General features: G+C 41.3%; 1 protein-coding gene across 1 annotated transcript in view; it reads left to right on the top strand.

The window, feature by feature from the left end:
- LOC306980998 (pyruvate carboxylase, mitochondrial-like) overlaps positions 1 to 16,818 on the top strand; it is a 362,010-nt gene that overhangs the window by 277,665 nt on the left and 67,527 nt on the right. The window contains exons 13-14 of the mRNA XM_079580544.1: positions 5,632 to 5,776; positions 6,746 to 6,835. Coding sequence (XP_079436670.1) covers positions 5,632 to 5,776; positions 6,746 to 6,835 — 235 coding nt within the window. The remainder of the gene's footprint in view (positions 1 to 5,631; positions 5,777 to 6,745; positions 6,836 to 16,818) is intronic.

The raw sequence follows: 16,818 nt of genomic DNA, 5'->3' as shown, positions 1-16,818 counted from the left end.
CGCTGCCGCTGGTCCCCGGGCTGCACGTTGATCGTGTTTGCGTGTCCGGGCCAGTGGTTAAGGCATGACGGATGGATGGGCCGGGCAGAGGGGAGAGGGTGAGACAGAGAGAGAGAGGAAAGCAGACAAATGACCTGACAAGTCCCCTATTCAACTCCTAATCACAGAGGGAGCGCCCGAGAGCATCGCCGCACCACTGTGGCTACTGTCTGCTGCTTTATGGGCTGTCTGTCCCGTGTCTTTCATCTGTACGGCTTTTGAGGAACAGTCTCCTCCTTTGTTTCCACCTTTGCCTTGTGGAGTTGTTGCAAATGGCCCTCGAGCTCGGCAGGAATCGGCTTTATTGATTTGACATAGACTTGAAGATAGATGCCCCTCTTGTTTTATATTTAATATTGCAATATTTTACTAAATTATGAAAGAATTTTTTATCAAATTTGGTCAAAAAAGGCTTTAGGAATACAAAATTTCAATTCAAGCAAGGCTAAAATTGAGCTATACATCCATTCATTTTCTTCCACTTGTCCGTTGCTGGGTCGTGGGGGCAGCTGTTGGAACTGCCCAAATCACATTGTACCAGCCCCTATGGCTCGTCCTGCAGGTGGTGGGTCCACAGAAGGACGGCCTCACGATTCTAACCAGGCCAGTTGGTCTCTCATAAGGGGCTTCTGAACCGCTCTTTGTCTGACCCGTCACTTAGGACCTGAATTAGTAAAATCCTGACAAAAACTTGACTTTTTTTTTTTGTAAATCAGTCAGATGGCTGATCAGTGTCTTCTTCCAAGATGGACACTGTGTCACTTAATATAAAGTAAAGTAAAGATTTGAGAGGGAAAGCGTAAATAAGCCAGTCTAGATGGTAGAGCATGCCTGGGAGACAAGGGGCTTAAACAAGCATTTTAATAGGTGAAGATATACTTGATACTGTTTGGTGCCTTCATTTGTTGGCCAGTCAGTGTAACATATGAAATAATTGGACTTGAGGCTGCTTAAGGTCACCCTGATGTCGTAAAAGTGGTTTTGCCCAACACTGAAAATTCTTGTCCTCATTATGGCTAAATGTCACAGATGGCTAATGTTGAGCATGTGCTGGTGACGGGACATTTCAAACCCAAGATTAAAGGTCAGATCTGACCGTAATATCGGCCCTCCATTATAACCATTCTCTATCATTTGGGCAATTAATCTGCGACACTCTTTAAAATACCTGTAATGTCTGGGAACTATTGCAGTTTTAATGCTGTTCCTTTGTTTGTCAGAACTGCACAATAACCATATTGGATAATGCAAACATGACATTACTGCAATTTGTGTTTGTATTTTCATCCAATTGTGTCAAAACAAGGATTAAATATAACTAAATAAGGAAAGTTGTCAAACCCATTTATAAAAAGGTTCTTTATCCAGATATGATGAGGATGAAAGAATTGTGAGTTGCATCGAGCGCATATACAGTGCTATATATACATTTTCTTTCCTTTGACATGACTAAAGTTAACTTCTGATGGCAGCGTAGCATTTTAGACATTAAATATTCATTGCAGTGTTTGAGGTGACCAAACAAACAGCAGAATTTGACCTTGGCCTCCAAGTGCTGTTACATCTCTATACATCGCTGTCTACATGGTGCACTTCCTGATTTCGACACAGTCGACCATTTGAACCATGACCTGCCTATTCCTTAGTCAGTCCGTGTTGATTTAAAGTCACTGTTATCCTCCCGGACACATGTGCCGCGGGCAATCTCACTATCTCAGCTCGCTGCAGTGACAAAGCAGATCCAATCGCGTGTGGACAGATTGTGAACAACGAGTGCTCATAAACTAGCAGGTGATGCTTTTTTTCCCTCCTTTTCCCAGACTGTATTTTACGGCGCGGTGTAAATTGTGCTTGTATTAACATCGGGGATAACAACTCTGGCAGAAACACAGTCGCTGGATAAAATAAGAGCAACTTTAGCCTTTTTTTGTTTGAGTTTACACTTTGTCAGGAGTGAGATGTGCTAAGCTGAGAATGTGTGTTTGTAACAGTCTCAAGTGTCGTCATTAAAAAGGAGAAAGGGATGGCAACCTGATGAATTATTGTTTTGACAAGACAAAAGAGCTTAGTCACATTGTCACAGACAAGTGTTACACATATAAACATTTCAATAAGGCAGTTAGATTAGTACAATATATCTGAATATTTACTATTCAAAAGGTATTTTCTGTCATTCTTTCATGTTGGAAATTGGAAGTGGAGGTTTTTTTACCCATTTCAACATTCTTAACTCACCACTTTCATCCGTAGAGAATGACAGAAACCAATCCAAGTTTTTCACTGATCAGCTCCAAATCGAGATTTATTTGAAAGTGTGGCTTTATTTATTTACTTGGTGTGAACAGTCCCTGTTAATGAACAAACATGAGATTCATTTACCTGAACACGGTCATGTATGTACTCACACAAAACAAAAACATTTATCCCAGCACCTATTGGACATGTTTTAGCAATACAGTAATTAAACAGGGCAAATTTACAAAAGGATCACAGGACTGGACGATATGGCAAAAAAATCATCACATTTGTTTTTAATCAAATTCAATTTTCAATTTGATTGTATTTTTTCATTATAAAATAAATGTAGCTGATTCCTGAACATTTATAGAAACCTCTGCTCAAACAAAAGCAAACACTCTCCTCCAGCTTCATCCAACGCACAAGAATCTTACATTTTCTCATCCTAATTTCATAACAAATTTCTGTTTCTGACAAATAAATGGCTGTCAACGTGGCGATTAGGAAGTCCCATGACGATTATTGAGATTGGCAAAAGTAGAGATTGTGATTTCGATTAGATTTTAATTAATTGCCCAGCCCCTGATCGTCATAAGTTTGAAGACGTAGAAAAGAAAGCATTATGTGGCACTCCACCATCAACCCATCATTGAAAACATGCCTAGATCAATTTCCATTTAGCTGTGGTTTCTTTCCCTGGACTGAAGGAAAAGTAGCACACGTACACTCATCTGCAGCCTCAACACAAGATCCATAATCACTATTGTTGTGGTCTTTTGCATGCTGCGTGCACCGATCCTGGAGCCAGGCAGTTGTTTTGAGTCCATCCAAATCAGACATGGCCCTCTGCAGAGACACAGAGAACTCCGAGTCTATAACTGTGTGTGTATCCGCTCCTTTTTGTGTGTTGTTGTATCATTAGAGGAGTAGACTGTGTTGTGTATAGCTCAAGGCAGACTGAGCAGCCTCATAATGAACACATTGATCAGTACAGGAGCCCGGAGAGGACAAACCTAAGAATGAATGGCATTGCTATCGTTCTTCTCTTTCATTAACTGCAGATGCTGTCGGTCCTGTTATTTTTAGTTTTGGATTAAGACTGTTGTAAAAATGCAGTCTTGCCGGTAATACTAAAGTCAGAGCATTTTGTTGCCAACGTCATCTACAAACACTTAATGAAATGCAGGCATAGTCAAGACGCTTTCAGATTTGGGTAAAGCCGAACTGGAGAAAATGCACTTGTTTAAGCAACAGTTGGATACAGTTGGATTGGATAAAACTCAAATAAAGCAAACAGAACAAAAGAAACTATTACCTGTTTAGTCACTTGGTAAAACAACTCCTACAGTAGAGATTAGATCGGGCCCAAAAAATTCAGCCCGACCCGACCCGAGCCCGCGGGCATAAAGCCCGACCCGACCCGAGCCCGACCAATTATCGTAAAATGTAGACCCGAGCCCGAAATAAACCCGACGTTATTTTATCATTTTATTGCTGCCAGAACCGCGGCGCCTCGCGGCGGGGTTGGGGGAGGGTGGGATGGGCTCACGCACACATGCACCGCAGCTCTGCCCAAAAGGTATGCAGAAGACCAGACCGGACAGCCCGTGCGTGGAGTGCTGCAGAGTCAGACCTGACTGAAGCGCGCAATCATATTTGTGAGATTGATGGCGCGGGCGGGGCCACGTTCACGTGTGCACTGCATGCTCTGCTCGTGATGCTTAATAACAGTTGTTACTAAAGTTTGTCTTTCCACAAGAGTAGTAAACTATTCGTCCATTTTAAAGAAGGTTATGATCAGATTTCGTATTAATTAAACTAAAAAGGTGATGCGTGTATCTTATTCGAGATAAAAAAATAAAAATTTAAATAAAAAATTAAAACCCGACCCGACCCGAACCGAACCCGACTCTCATGCATGATACCCGGCCCGGGCTCGGGCTCGGGCCTAAAATCTAACCTCTATCCTGCAGTGAGCCAGATTTTCTTCCACTTCGTGTTATTGGAGGTTTTAAATAGCCTTTATGATGAGACTGTGTAGCTGTACCTGTGTCTGTCTCCACTCTGATGAATTATAGAAGGGTAAAAGCATGGGTCTCTGTAGGGAAGGGGCAATAGCCAAAAGCAGCCAGCTAACTACACATTTCCATGGCCCCAACCAGCTCGGAAAAGGCACTTAACCAAAGGCCTACATGTGTTCTGAACTCTATTGATTCCCAATCCTACAACGCATAATCAAAACTGTAAAACCATTGATCAGCCAGTGTAAATGTCATTTGTATGTCACGCCTATGTTTAGAAACTGCTCAGGCACGTCTGTTCGAGGCCGTCTTTAATATAATATTGATTTCTGGTTCAAATCAAATGGAGATTATATCATGCACGCTTTGTTACCCTCATGTTTATTTAACCCTACGGTAAAATGAGTGTCTGTTAGAGCTGGCATGTGGGCGGCCACTGGAGGACGAGGGAGAAGCTGAATTAAAGGGGGGAAAAAATCAACAGTTTGCCTTTTTATAACAATGAGTTAAGTCAGTCTAAACATTTACATGCAGCAATAGTGGGCCCAAAGTATCCAACAGGTGTGTGAAAACGCTGCGAGCTGAGATGTTCTAATGAGCCCGAATTTGATATTTGCACAGAAACTTCCATGTCCCTAATTGATGCCGCAACACTTCCTTGCTTCGCCTGCGACGTTTTCGAGCCCGTTTTTTTTTTTTTTTTGTTCCCGCTCATAAACGGCGGCGGATGATTGGCAGCTTTTCAAACACGGCTTCAATACACCGGGTCATATGCAAATGAGCTTCCCCCTCGCTCCCGTCGCACTCTCTGCACTTTGTGAAGACATGAAACGGGCGTAAACATATCCCAAACAGCCCGCCAAATCTATTAACATGCAACTTTGAACCGCTTTTCGCAAATAACCGCTTCGTTCTACGTCTTCTTTCAGCCGTTTTCCCTCAGCCGTTTTCCCTTTGCTCGCTGGCATGCAATTGAAAAACATTGTTCGGGACATGCATACGAGGAAAGCGAAATCAGCCGCCGATCAAATAATGAAATTAATTCTGGCAATTACATCTCTCGTACTCGCACATTCACTCGTCGTGTTCTTTGTACACTGAAGAGCTAATTGCCGTGAAAATACTTTTGAGGCAAACAAACAAGGAAATAAAAACGTAATTACTTCGAACAGTTGATTTGTGTAAGCGCTCCCCACGTCAGCAGCTGCTTTTATATGAAATGTTTTTGAGGATGCGTTCGACCCAAATAGCTGACCCTGAGCAGCAGACGCCCAAGTGGAACAAGCTAAATATGATCATTTCAAGGCTAAATGTCATCATTTTCCCTCCACAGACAAACATCCCCTTCCTGCAGAACGTCTTCTCCAACCACCAGTTCCTGCACTCCACTGTGGACACGCAGTTCATCGACGAGAACCCCGACCTGTTCAACCTCAAACCCACCCAGAACCGAGCCCAGAAACTGCTGCACTACCTCGGTCAGTGAACAACTCTTCAAGCTTATTCAATCATGCTAATAAATGTATTTTCTTCTATTAGAGTCAGACCACTTGGCTGTTTATATAATTCTATTAGTGCATATAAATCTATGTGAATCACCGGAATTGAGATATGGAGGAGGTATTGTATTGTCTGATGCAGAAACAAGTTGTGGCTGCTGCTCAACTTCCTCCAATATATGAAGCTTAAAAAAAACAAGTAGAATAACTGTAATATTATGTTTTGCCTTTTGTGGATCGATTGGGCTTCAGCTAATTTACAAAGGCAATGTGACTTTGCGCTCTAACTGCTTATTAAGACTTTTGAAACCCAATTTCAAAACTCATGAGCTACAGTATATGAAATTGTGGAGAAGTGGAGAAGTATTTTGAAAGGGATGGGTTTTTATTAGCGTTATCTTTCGTATTTTGCCCACGATTTTCTGTGGCATCCCTTGAAATAAAGGGGAGCTGGATGACCAATGATGAGCAAATCCATACTTTTATAAACACAAGGACAAAAAAAATACACATTTAAAGGGATGAAAACTTCAAGCTGTATGATTCATATTGCAATAATGGTAACACTAGAGGCCAGTCTACACAAATAATCCAGTAATGAAGTTCAAGATCGATTTCATGTACCACCTCATTGAGTCATCAAGGCCATTATTGACCATCACAATACACGGTGATTTGCTGCTGCTCGTCTCGATGCTTAACAATGAAACAGAGTAATTATCAAGGTCCAGCAATTATGACTAACATGACGCACGACTGCACATATAATTATGAATATATGGTAGAGGAATTTAAAACCAATACTCTCTTGTTTTTGCCTTTTTAGAAGTAGTCAAAATAATGCTTTTCATGTGATGTTTTTCATGATCGCCATAGCTACAGACAGTCTAAACCAGTCCCAAATGTGGATTGATTGAGAGAGGCTTCCTTGTGCTTTTTTCCCCCCAGGTCATGTGATGGTGAACGGTCCGACCACGCCCATCCCGGTCAAAGCCAAGCCCTCGTCCATAGACCCGGCCGTCCCCGCTGTCTCCATGGGTACGTCTTCTGCCCCCTTTTTTTTTTCCACTCGCTTTTTTCTGTCAGACCATTTTCTCCGACATTTAAGAAACACTATTATTTTCTCCACGCTGCGCTGTTGGACAAGCCTCTTATTTCATCACAGTAAATGGCACTTATGTAACTATTGAAGATTTTGTGAATAATTTGTTGATTTATGGCATGATTAGGGGCATAATATGAGTCAGACTGAATAGCATTAACTGTAATAATGTTACAGTTTGCCCTTTGTGGATTGATTTGGCTTGGGCTGATTTAAAAAGGCAATGTGACTTTGCTCTCTCGCTGGCTGATGAAACAGCTTTTTATAAGTTTGAGGGCTTAATGGAGTAATGTGAATATGTAGGGTTTAGTCACGTGCAATTGGCCTGCAAACCTCAAGATCTGAAGATGGGTCTTTGGGCACTTCCTTGTACTCCAAGCGGGTAACATTGATCTTGCTTCTTCTGAAAGTATTTTGATTAGACATTTCCAAGTTTCTTCAAACAGAATAAAGACTGGACTGCGGGCTGTTGATTCTCCAGTGGCTAAAATGTAAACACTTGTACAAATATAAGGCCACTGTGGTTTAAAGCAGGGAGCCGGTGACAAATGGGCTGTCGGAGGGAGTGCAGTAGCTGAAGGCGTTTGGGGCTACTCCTCTATGGTCCGTTTGGCTCTCAGGGAGATGGGGGGGGTGCTCTGGTGATCGGTGAGTACGGCAGTGACAAGTGAAAGTTCTTTGTTCAAGGCAGTAGTTTCCCACTCCTCTGCACCATTTACTTCTGGAAAGGCCTAGCAGTGAGAAACTTATCAGACGAATGGTCAGTTTTACTTTAAAGACTGAATGTACTCTACGGTTCACATTTCTAAGCAACTCATGCCCCTAGAGGTTATAAGCACCATTACAGGTGTCGTAGCCCGTTGCGTTTTTTTAATTAATTGTCCGTGAGAGTTAATACTATGCTGACAGAAAAGACACAGAGAGATTTTTTCACTCAAACTTGGCTGTAAATACTGTTTAAGTGGTGCTAGCCCGCACTTCGCTTTTCCCGTTAGCCTGTTAGCTTCTTCTTCGTGAGACACCAGGGGAAGATAAAAGATCCCCCAATCATCCCATTAACACTTGTATTACCCCCAGAGGGACTACGAAAAGGATTCATTAAGGTAAGCAAGTTACTTCTTTCATTTTGACCCTGAAGAAGGAACGTTGCTTCCCCAGGGAACATCATGTGTTTGTATCAAGAAGTGTTCAGATGTTTTCATTTTGAATAAATAGAAGCTAATGTTGAGCATGCTGTGCTTGTACCCATGCTGGGCCTTGGACATAATGTACATCTATGCAATCAAGTGCCACAAGTACACTCATTTCGTTTTATGGCTTAGTCCACCACTTACTGTTTGCTTAGAACAAAACAGGATGTGACTTTCTGAAATAAAATGCATATTAGGTTAGATAATCAATACAAATCCATATGTGATGTCTTAATTTGTATATTTTTTGGGGAAATGCACTAATGTTCCCAGCACCAGGTTCAATATTAATAACATTATAGCACAACACAAACTTCCGGGAAAACCACAACCTCCTGCAATAAGTATTGGATTTCTTTAAGTTCCTTCAAGGATCTTTAGAAACTGCAAGGAAGAAAATAGATAATAGCAATGCCATCTTAAAGCTGCGACGCAAGGTTAGTAGACTAGATGAATATAAGTTAAGTTATGCTTTATTAATCTATGTTGTGCAGGAGTGGCATAGCACAAGTAGATTTACATTTGCAATTGAGTAAATTCAACTTTACTTTCACTCATATCTTCCATCTGACTGAATTGTGCAAATTTCGTAAAATATACTATTCAAAACACGGGTTTGCCGCGGGGTCTTAAATAAAAGCGTTCTCACTGCGAGGAAGGAGGTTGCAAATTAAAGGCATTCTTTTTTTGTGGATGGCCCCAAATGCCGTGAATGATTAAATATGAAACAAGTTACAAAAAAAACTCCTATGTCACTTCTCGAAGTTTTTTAGATTTGATTATTCAGAGTTGCACAATGGCACAAATATCCACAGCTGCTCATTTTGACAACAACAAAATCGTCTGCCGCCAGAGTTTGACATGTTTATCATTGCCTCGTTCTGCTCCAGCTCACAGGCGGCGCCAGTAAACAAGGATTCCTAACAAAATAATGTGAATAATCTGAATCATAATCAGCCGAAACTAATCAAACGTGGCACCTCCGAAGCACAACAAGTGCGACTGGAACGATTGCTGCTGTTGATGCACGCGCACTTATGCAAATGGTGCTTTTAAAACAGTCACCGGCCATTGTCTTGTAGCAGGAGGGGAATGCAGAGTCAAGGCAAAGTCGACTCTCCTTTTACTGATAAACCGGCTGCCTAAACAAATTATATGACTGCAATTTTAGAGGAAAAAGTAAGTAGTGGCATGAAACCTGAAAGTTAAACTGCACATAATGTAGTTCTTCATTATGGGGTTGGGGTGATTATAGGTTACAGCAAATATCACCTGACAGAATAGTTCACTTTCCAAATACTACCAGGCCTTGTCAAATATCAAATCAGGATTAAACCGGGTTTAACCAGAGTGAAGAATAGACTGAATTATGTGTAAACTGTGTATAATCTGAAGAAAGCAGCTCTTTAAAAGTAAACAGCTAGCTTATCAGCTAAACCCACCCATTTGAGACCTACACATTTCTCTGAGACACTGAACAGGTACCAAGATCCCCCCACACCTGGAGCACAGAGGAGGCGTCTCAAGAGGAGCTACAGAAAACAAAATAGCGACTAATGAGGAGGCATCCGGGCAAGACTCACAGCTAAGCCACACATACCTTCTGTTGTTCTGGCTAATGGACGTTCACTTGAGAATAAAACAGATTAACTAAGGTCTTCCCTGAAGATGGTGAAAGACTGTTGTGGAGCGGAGGGAGCTGTGCAGGAGGAAGAGGAAGGAGGAGGTGGAGCTGACCAGTGCAGGACACCACGCTCTGAAAGAGGGACAAACACAGGAGGCGCTGCACCATTTCAGAGGATCAGAGGAGACTGAAGGCAGCCAGGCAGGTTTCCTCCGGTCAGGTTGACCCACAGTGGCAGTGCGGCTCAGTCGCAGCGGCTCAGGACTAACACCTGAATGCACCTACTTACTTAATCCATGCCAAACCCAAAAACACTGTACTTCAATACATTACCAAAAAACAACAACGTCAAAGCAGCGATAAAAACTAGATGATAATGAGTATGAAAACGCACAAAAACCCCGTCAAAACAAGATAAAATGTTAAAAAAGTGGCAAAATACAAAGTTACGAAAAAGCAACAAAAACATCACAATAGAGCGTCAAAAAAGCGATGAAAAAGTGGCAAAAAATGCGACAAAAACACAACAAAAAGTGACAAAAAAAATGATGATAAAAAAAGTGACTGAAACGCGGCAACAACGTGAGGAAAAGGATCTGTTTAAATCCATTTTGTAGCTTTCAAATGATGTTGCAATGCGTTTGGTTAAGGTCGGGGGGTTAAGAGGTTAATAATGTGAACTTTAATTAAAATGAATGAAGAGGTCAAAGTGTCGGGCAGCTGGAGTGGCACTGTGTTGGGGCAAATAGTATTTCTTTGTGCTCTAAAGAGCTATAAAAGGAATCATATTTTTTATCTTCTACAGTAAGTGCAGTACACAGGTCAGGTGTGACTATAGTCCTCCTGAGTACTCGGTTCTCCTGTACAGCGCTGATGATGTGGTTATGCCGCCTGGGCACGCACACGGCCGCACCTAAAGACTAGTAATGAGATTTGTAATGTGCCTCCATCCCGTTCTTTCATTCAGTGAGGGATTGAGAGGACACAGGGATTAGGCCTGTATTATTATCGCGCTGGTGGGAGGGGCGAGGGCAGAGGAAGGAGAGGGAGAGAGAGGGGGGTTACGAAAGGAGACCTCACACCAGGGTTTTGGTCTTAATCCGTATATGGGACAGATTAGGTGGTCAGACTGACATGAATTATAGCAAAGGGGGATTGGAGATTACTGGGTGAGTAATTGTGAAAAGGTGTCGTGAGGAAACAGTAGAAGTGGATGTGGTTATATAGTGTGCATAGTGAAGTTTTAAAGTGGATTTATGCATACATATTTGTCAGAAAAATCACATTTCGATACTACTTTGTTCAGTCCTACTCATTTCTGAAAAGCCAAATTGACAGCGTCATTATTTCATTACTGTCATTACCTGAACTCTCTACTCTAGGCGCACTGCCAAAGGAGAGATTGCGCTTGAGCCTACCCCGCCTCTATTCTTATTATAGCGTGAATTTATTTAATGGAGGACATGCAGAGGTTAATCACAGCTGCCTCCGAGTGCACGTTCAAAGTAATGACCAATAAAAATGAGTGAATACAGAAGCGCCACGTGGCCACTGTTTGTCATAAGGATTGTGTTGTTAAGCCCAAGAACAAGCAGCGAGTACAATATTCAACATCTGTTCGCAATCACGGCGACACATCGGTTTTAGCCTAAAGGCACAACAGGTCCATATTCTATTAACATTCATTAGTTGTGTTTAGAAATAAATGAGGGGCCTTCTGTCATTCAGATTTTTTGACATCAAATCCATGGAAGAGTGGCAGCTAAAACAGGTGAGGCGATAGCACTGGGATCAATATGAGTAAAGCAAATGCCGGCAGCGATGTGCTTAAACAATTACAGCAGGTGTACTTCTTGTAACAGTTGTAGAAGTTGTACTTTATAGGTAGTAAGCCTAAAAAAAAGTCAACACCAGGATCTGGGATTGCTGTAGTTGGTCGGGTCTTGGTTAGGGCTGGGTGCCATTTAATGATACCAGTTGGGTATCAGAAAAAAAGTTAAGGTACTACTGGTATCAGAAAAATGAAATTTACCAGATTTTTTTTTTTTAAATCTTTAGATCCGAGTTTTGATGCTGCTGGTCCGGGGACAGCATAAAAGGAACTTTCCCCCTCCCCCAATTTTTGCTTATTTCCCCCTAATTTTTTTTTTAAAAATATTTGCCATCTTTTTTCCCTTTTCCCACCCTTTTTTTCCTCATTTTTATGACTAATATTTTCTCAATTCCCCCCCCCTATTTTTGCACCCAAATGTTCTTATTTTTGCCACAGTTTCTCCCAATTTTCTCCCATTTTTCACACATTTCCTGACATTGGAGATGGAGCCGATATTGTAAATTTGCAGTTTTGTGGTTCTCGATGACAAATATTTTAGTATAGGTATCGGAAAAAAGTATTGTTCGAGTATCGATATCGATAGGTAGCAAACGGTGGCACAGGCATATTCCTAGATAAAAATTAATTGGGCCAAAATGGTGAAAGAGTTGTACATTGAATATTACAGTGTGACCTTTTTTGATGGCCAGGCAGTGTATTCATCATATCATAGTTTCTAGATTGTAAATATGAACTAGATTAGGTACTTTAACATCACTCAAGATGCATCTGTTTCGAAGTTCCTTGAGTACAGGCTTCATTCTTTGTGGAGCCTGAACGTTGCAGCAGCAGCAGTCAAACAGCACTTAAACTTTGCATGTGTGTTAAAATTGCACGGCAGTTCTGCACAGACGGACAGCCAAAATGGCGCGAGCGAGTGAGGCAGTGATTTGGAGCCAATGAGAAGAGACGTGTTTGACATCTCTCTGACAGGCTCGTCATTACAGCTGTCAGTCTGCAGTGTGTTCCTTTGGTAACGCTCTCTACGACACACTTAGGCAAAACGCCAGATTACTGACCATGGTCCCATTCATTCACGAGAAGAGTTTTGCGAATTTGGACCTAACTTCTCTCACTAAAAGAATATATTGGCTTTAATTGACACTCTCTATTGTTGCGCTTTAATAGAGTATTTATCTTTAAAATGTTAAGAATGCTCTGCTGCTATTACTATTACTCCTACAACGTAAAACCGATAGTGTGGCCACTAATAAGACATTATTCTACTTTAATTTCTTCATCTAAACATTCTGTAGTGTACAGTATGGCCACATTAGTATCCTTTTATGCACAGTTCCCTAACCATGTAATCCTATCAGAGATGTGTCGCTCCATTCCCTCGCATACTGGTCATACACAGTCCCATTAAAAGCTTAGGGAAGCTGCACTTTAGTTTAGCGCAGGTAATTATAGGCGGAGTCAGCGCTTCTCATCCATTACATTTTTCCTCAAAATCAGCAAATATCCTCTTCACGCACCACTAACTGCACTGGTCTGAAAGAGAGTGTTTATAGCTCAGAAAACAGCACATAAACAAGCAGAGGGTTAAGCAGGGGCACGCCAGGCCTGACCTCATGAAATATATGTGCCTGATGATGCAAGGTCATAGGTATAGAATAATTTTACAGCATAGATGTACAGACTGTAGATGCTTGTGGAGGTACTGAAATATATATGCTATTACTTGATATCGTTACAGTATAGACTTTAAGTTGATTTTAACCACTTTGCCCACTACTCTTCTTATGACCAGTTTTTGTATTGTAAAGGATCCAAGCCCATAGAATCCCAGTGACAAAATTGACCCTTGATTGGCCCTGGCAGGCTGTTGTTTGCCAGAGAGTCCCGCCTCACTTTCCTGTGTTAGGCAGTGGACATATTTTCTTTGTTTGTTTGTACATACCATGGTTGTTATTGGTGGGTTTGAATGGCCATTCCAAATGTTTGTCTGTCCACATATTTTTCTTACATAATATATGGTACCATCAAAAAAAAAGCAAATTCTGGGCTCTGCCTCCTCTCTCCGAGTCGACACCTAGACTTCTAATCCTAGCCCATTAACTAGAAAATGAATTCTAGTGCTGTTGTTGTTTAATAGCAGCATATTGGTTACACTCTGGCTCAAGGTTCCAGACAGATAAGTTAGAAAGATCGAGACAAAATACTGCAGGACTTTGCTTTAAGGGGCTAGATGCAAGTTAGCCATTTTATACTCACTACTGCCACCTCAGGTCATACGTGTAACTGCAGCTTCTATATTAAACTCGAGTGACAGAGCAAGATTTTCGAGGCAGTTGTGGTGAATAGGTCTGGGCTCATTCTACACATTAGGACATTGTTGGAACATGTAGTAGGAGGAAAATACTTGGTTTTAACATTTTTAAACTCCGTACAGTCCCTTTAAGGGCACGAAGCATGAGGATGTACGGAATGGGCAAAGGGATTTGACCACAGGGGGGTAGTTTGTCCCAGGCAGGTTTTCTGTGTAGGCATTTTCAGGCTTCTATTAGATTCAGATTCATTTAATCCTTTGTCTTCGACTTGGAGGAAAGTCAGTTGCACAACATAATTACAAATACAATCACATAAACACATTACAAAAAGACAAAGGACACCCACAGTGGCCCGGCTTAACACAGTCACATAGTATTTAGTTGTTCTCATTCATTAATGTGATGGAGTGTGGTACAAAAGAGTTTTTATTGCGGTTGTGAGGACAAACAGGGATCCTAAACCTCCTCCGAGACGGCAGCTGAGCACATGAGAAGGATCGGCTAAGATTTTGCGACTGTGAGTCAATGTGGACTGATCAAAAATGTCCTGCAGAGTTGGAGTTGTGGACATATCCATGATTTTTCCGGCTAATTTTACAAGTCTGACAATCTGTGTTTTATATTTTACAGCAAAATCATGCAAAAAGTAATAACACAGTAACAGTAACACGCTACATGGTTCAAAAGAACGGTGTCCATATTGCACCACGTGGAGGAGCGGTCTTTCTACTACTAATACTGTCTTGTAATAGAACAAGCAAGGTTAAAACTTTGGACAATTGAGGGAGTGGAAGGTGGGACACAAGAACTGAAACGACAAATCTTAAAGGACTAAAAAAAGTAGACTCTTTTCAGCATTATTAGCCTATTGTATTACAATGCAACGCAAATCTAAATATGTTCCCCCAAAACCAAGTCTATTTGTTCTTAAAGCACTGCATTGTTCTTTTCCGCAGGCGCAACTGGAGTCCCCTATTCTCGCACAGTGTCTAATTACTACAAAGTGTTACACACATTTATCTGATGTTTAATCTAATCTGCTGTCATTCCATCATTTTATAGATTATAATGAAACCAGCTACAATTAGGCATTTCTGTCATCTAGTGACATGCATGATGGTAGTTATCATCAGGAGACAGCTCTGAGAGAAAACACATGTTCACACTTAAGGTAGCGGGTCTGTCTCCCTCCCGTCTTACCAGGGCGCACTTTTAATTACCAGTGTCAACTCCCAGTCACTAGTGCCAATTAAAATGGGAGGAGACGAGGTGTTCTTTAGGCAGCTGTCAGGTTAGGACAACTCAAGTCAGTCTACTCTACTCAGCGATTCCCAAAGCGGGGTCCACAAGCTTGTTTATTATTGAGGTTGATGGCTGGACTAACTCAGCCCTGTTTAGATCTGGGTTAAGACCTGGCTTACTCTTTACAATCCTGTTTTTGTACGTTTTAGTTCAGCTTTGTTTCGATTCCCAGGCTGATTTGACTTCATTAAAGACGGTAAAGAAAGTGCTGTGTGCAAAGTGTGAGAACCCCACTGCTGCCTACGCTATTTACTTCTAAAGGGAATGCTTGAGCGACACTTGATATCAGCCATCTTTGAGCTACATAAGGCAACTCAGGCGCAGTGTGAACAGAGGACAGGGAGTTGAGGGAGAGATCGAAATAAGGAAGCAGAGGAGGGAGAAAGTAAGAAGTGGGCGTAGTGATTTGAATGCAGAGCCCTCCTTTGTGCGTGGAAGTGGGTCAGTTGCCAGGCTCTCTAAACCTCCCGGGACTTGGGCATCTCTTTACTACACTCCCGACGTTGTGTTTTAAGAAGCTTGTATAGTACCACACAAAACAGCAGCGGCAGCACTTTGTGACTCTGACACCTGACACAGGCAAAAACCCCCATTTTGAAACACCAAGTCGGTACTAGGTTTTGTAGCTCGTTCCTACTCATATAACATAAACACAATGCACCGCTTTGTTCTGCATTACCTTGTATTTAGCTTTTACACTTAATGTTCAATCAAATGATCAACCTTTAGGAATTTCATCTTCGCATATAGTTACATATATGTCTTTGAAACTTAAGCCTGACCTACAACAGTGTCAAGGACTTGAAGCACAGTTCACTACCTAGACTTTTGACCATGTTTACTGGTCAACCTGTTTGTGAAATTACTCCAATAACAGTCAAAGTTTTCAAAGCATGAACCGTCAGAATCATAAGAGTGTTAGTAGGGCTTAAACAACTAATCGATTATTGAAATAGTTGACAACTATTTTAGTAATCAATTTATCATTGTCTAGTAAACACAGACTCAAATAGAGCATAAATGACATGACAATGAAGTATTTTTGATGAAAACCTACTTTGTTTTGTGTTAGTGTATGTAGTGTTTTGTACATTGTAAATGTAATACATATCTGTCTTTGTCACATCCAATCAGAAAGCAGAATTAGCACAAAGAGCCTCCTATAAACGTCCACTTTAAGTTTACGCCATCAACATGTCCTCAAGCGGCGCCACTTTAGCTTTATGTGGTTGAAAAATTTGATTTGAATTTCCATGCACCTTTCACAGCTAAGCGATTAATCAGTTAATCGTAAAAATAATCGGTAGATGAATCGATTACCAGAATAATCGTTAGTTAGATAGTTGGAACTACAGCTACAGTTGGTCAGCGTAGAGACAAATTCACTTTCTGATATAGCTCAATGGATAGGGCGTTTACCCCTAAACAAAAACATTCCAGCTTTAGCTCATAACAGCCCTTTTTCATTTAAAGCCAGACTCTGTAGCATTTCATCCTAGAAATAGAATAATAGAATAATAATTCAAGTCTCCATTTCCCTATCAGTGTTTGTAATGGTGAAAAATACCTGACACTCCTCAGACCAGACTCGTAGCTTTGCTGAGAGAGGGACGTCTCCACATTTAGTCTCCATGGAGATATCGACTTTGCTTTGGAG

The sequence above is a fragment of the Gobius niger genome (genome assembly GCF_951799975.1).
Source record: "Gobius niger genome assembly, chromosome: 21".
Classification (NCBI taxonomy): Eukaryota; Metazoa; Chordata; class Actinopteri; order Gobiiformes; family Gobiidae; genus Gobius; species Gobius niger.
This window is presented reverse-complemented; position numbering and strand designations above follow the sequence as displayed.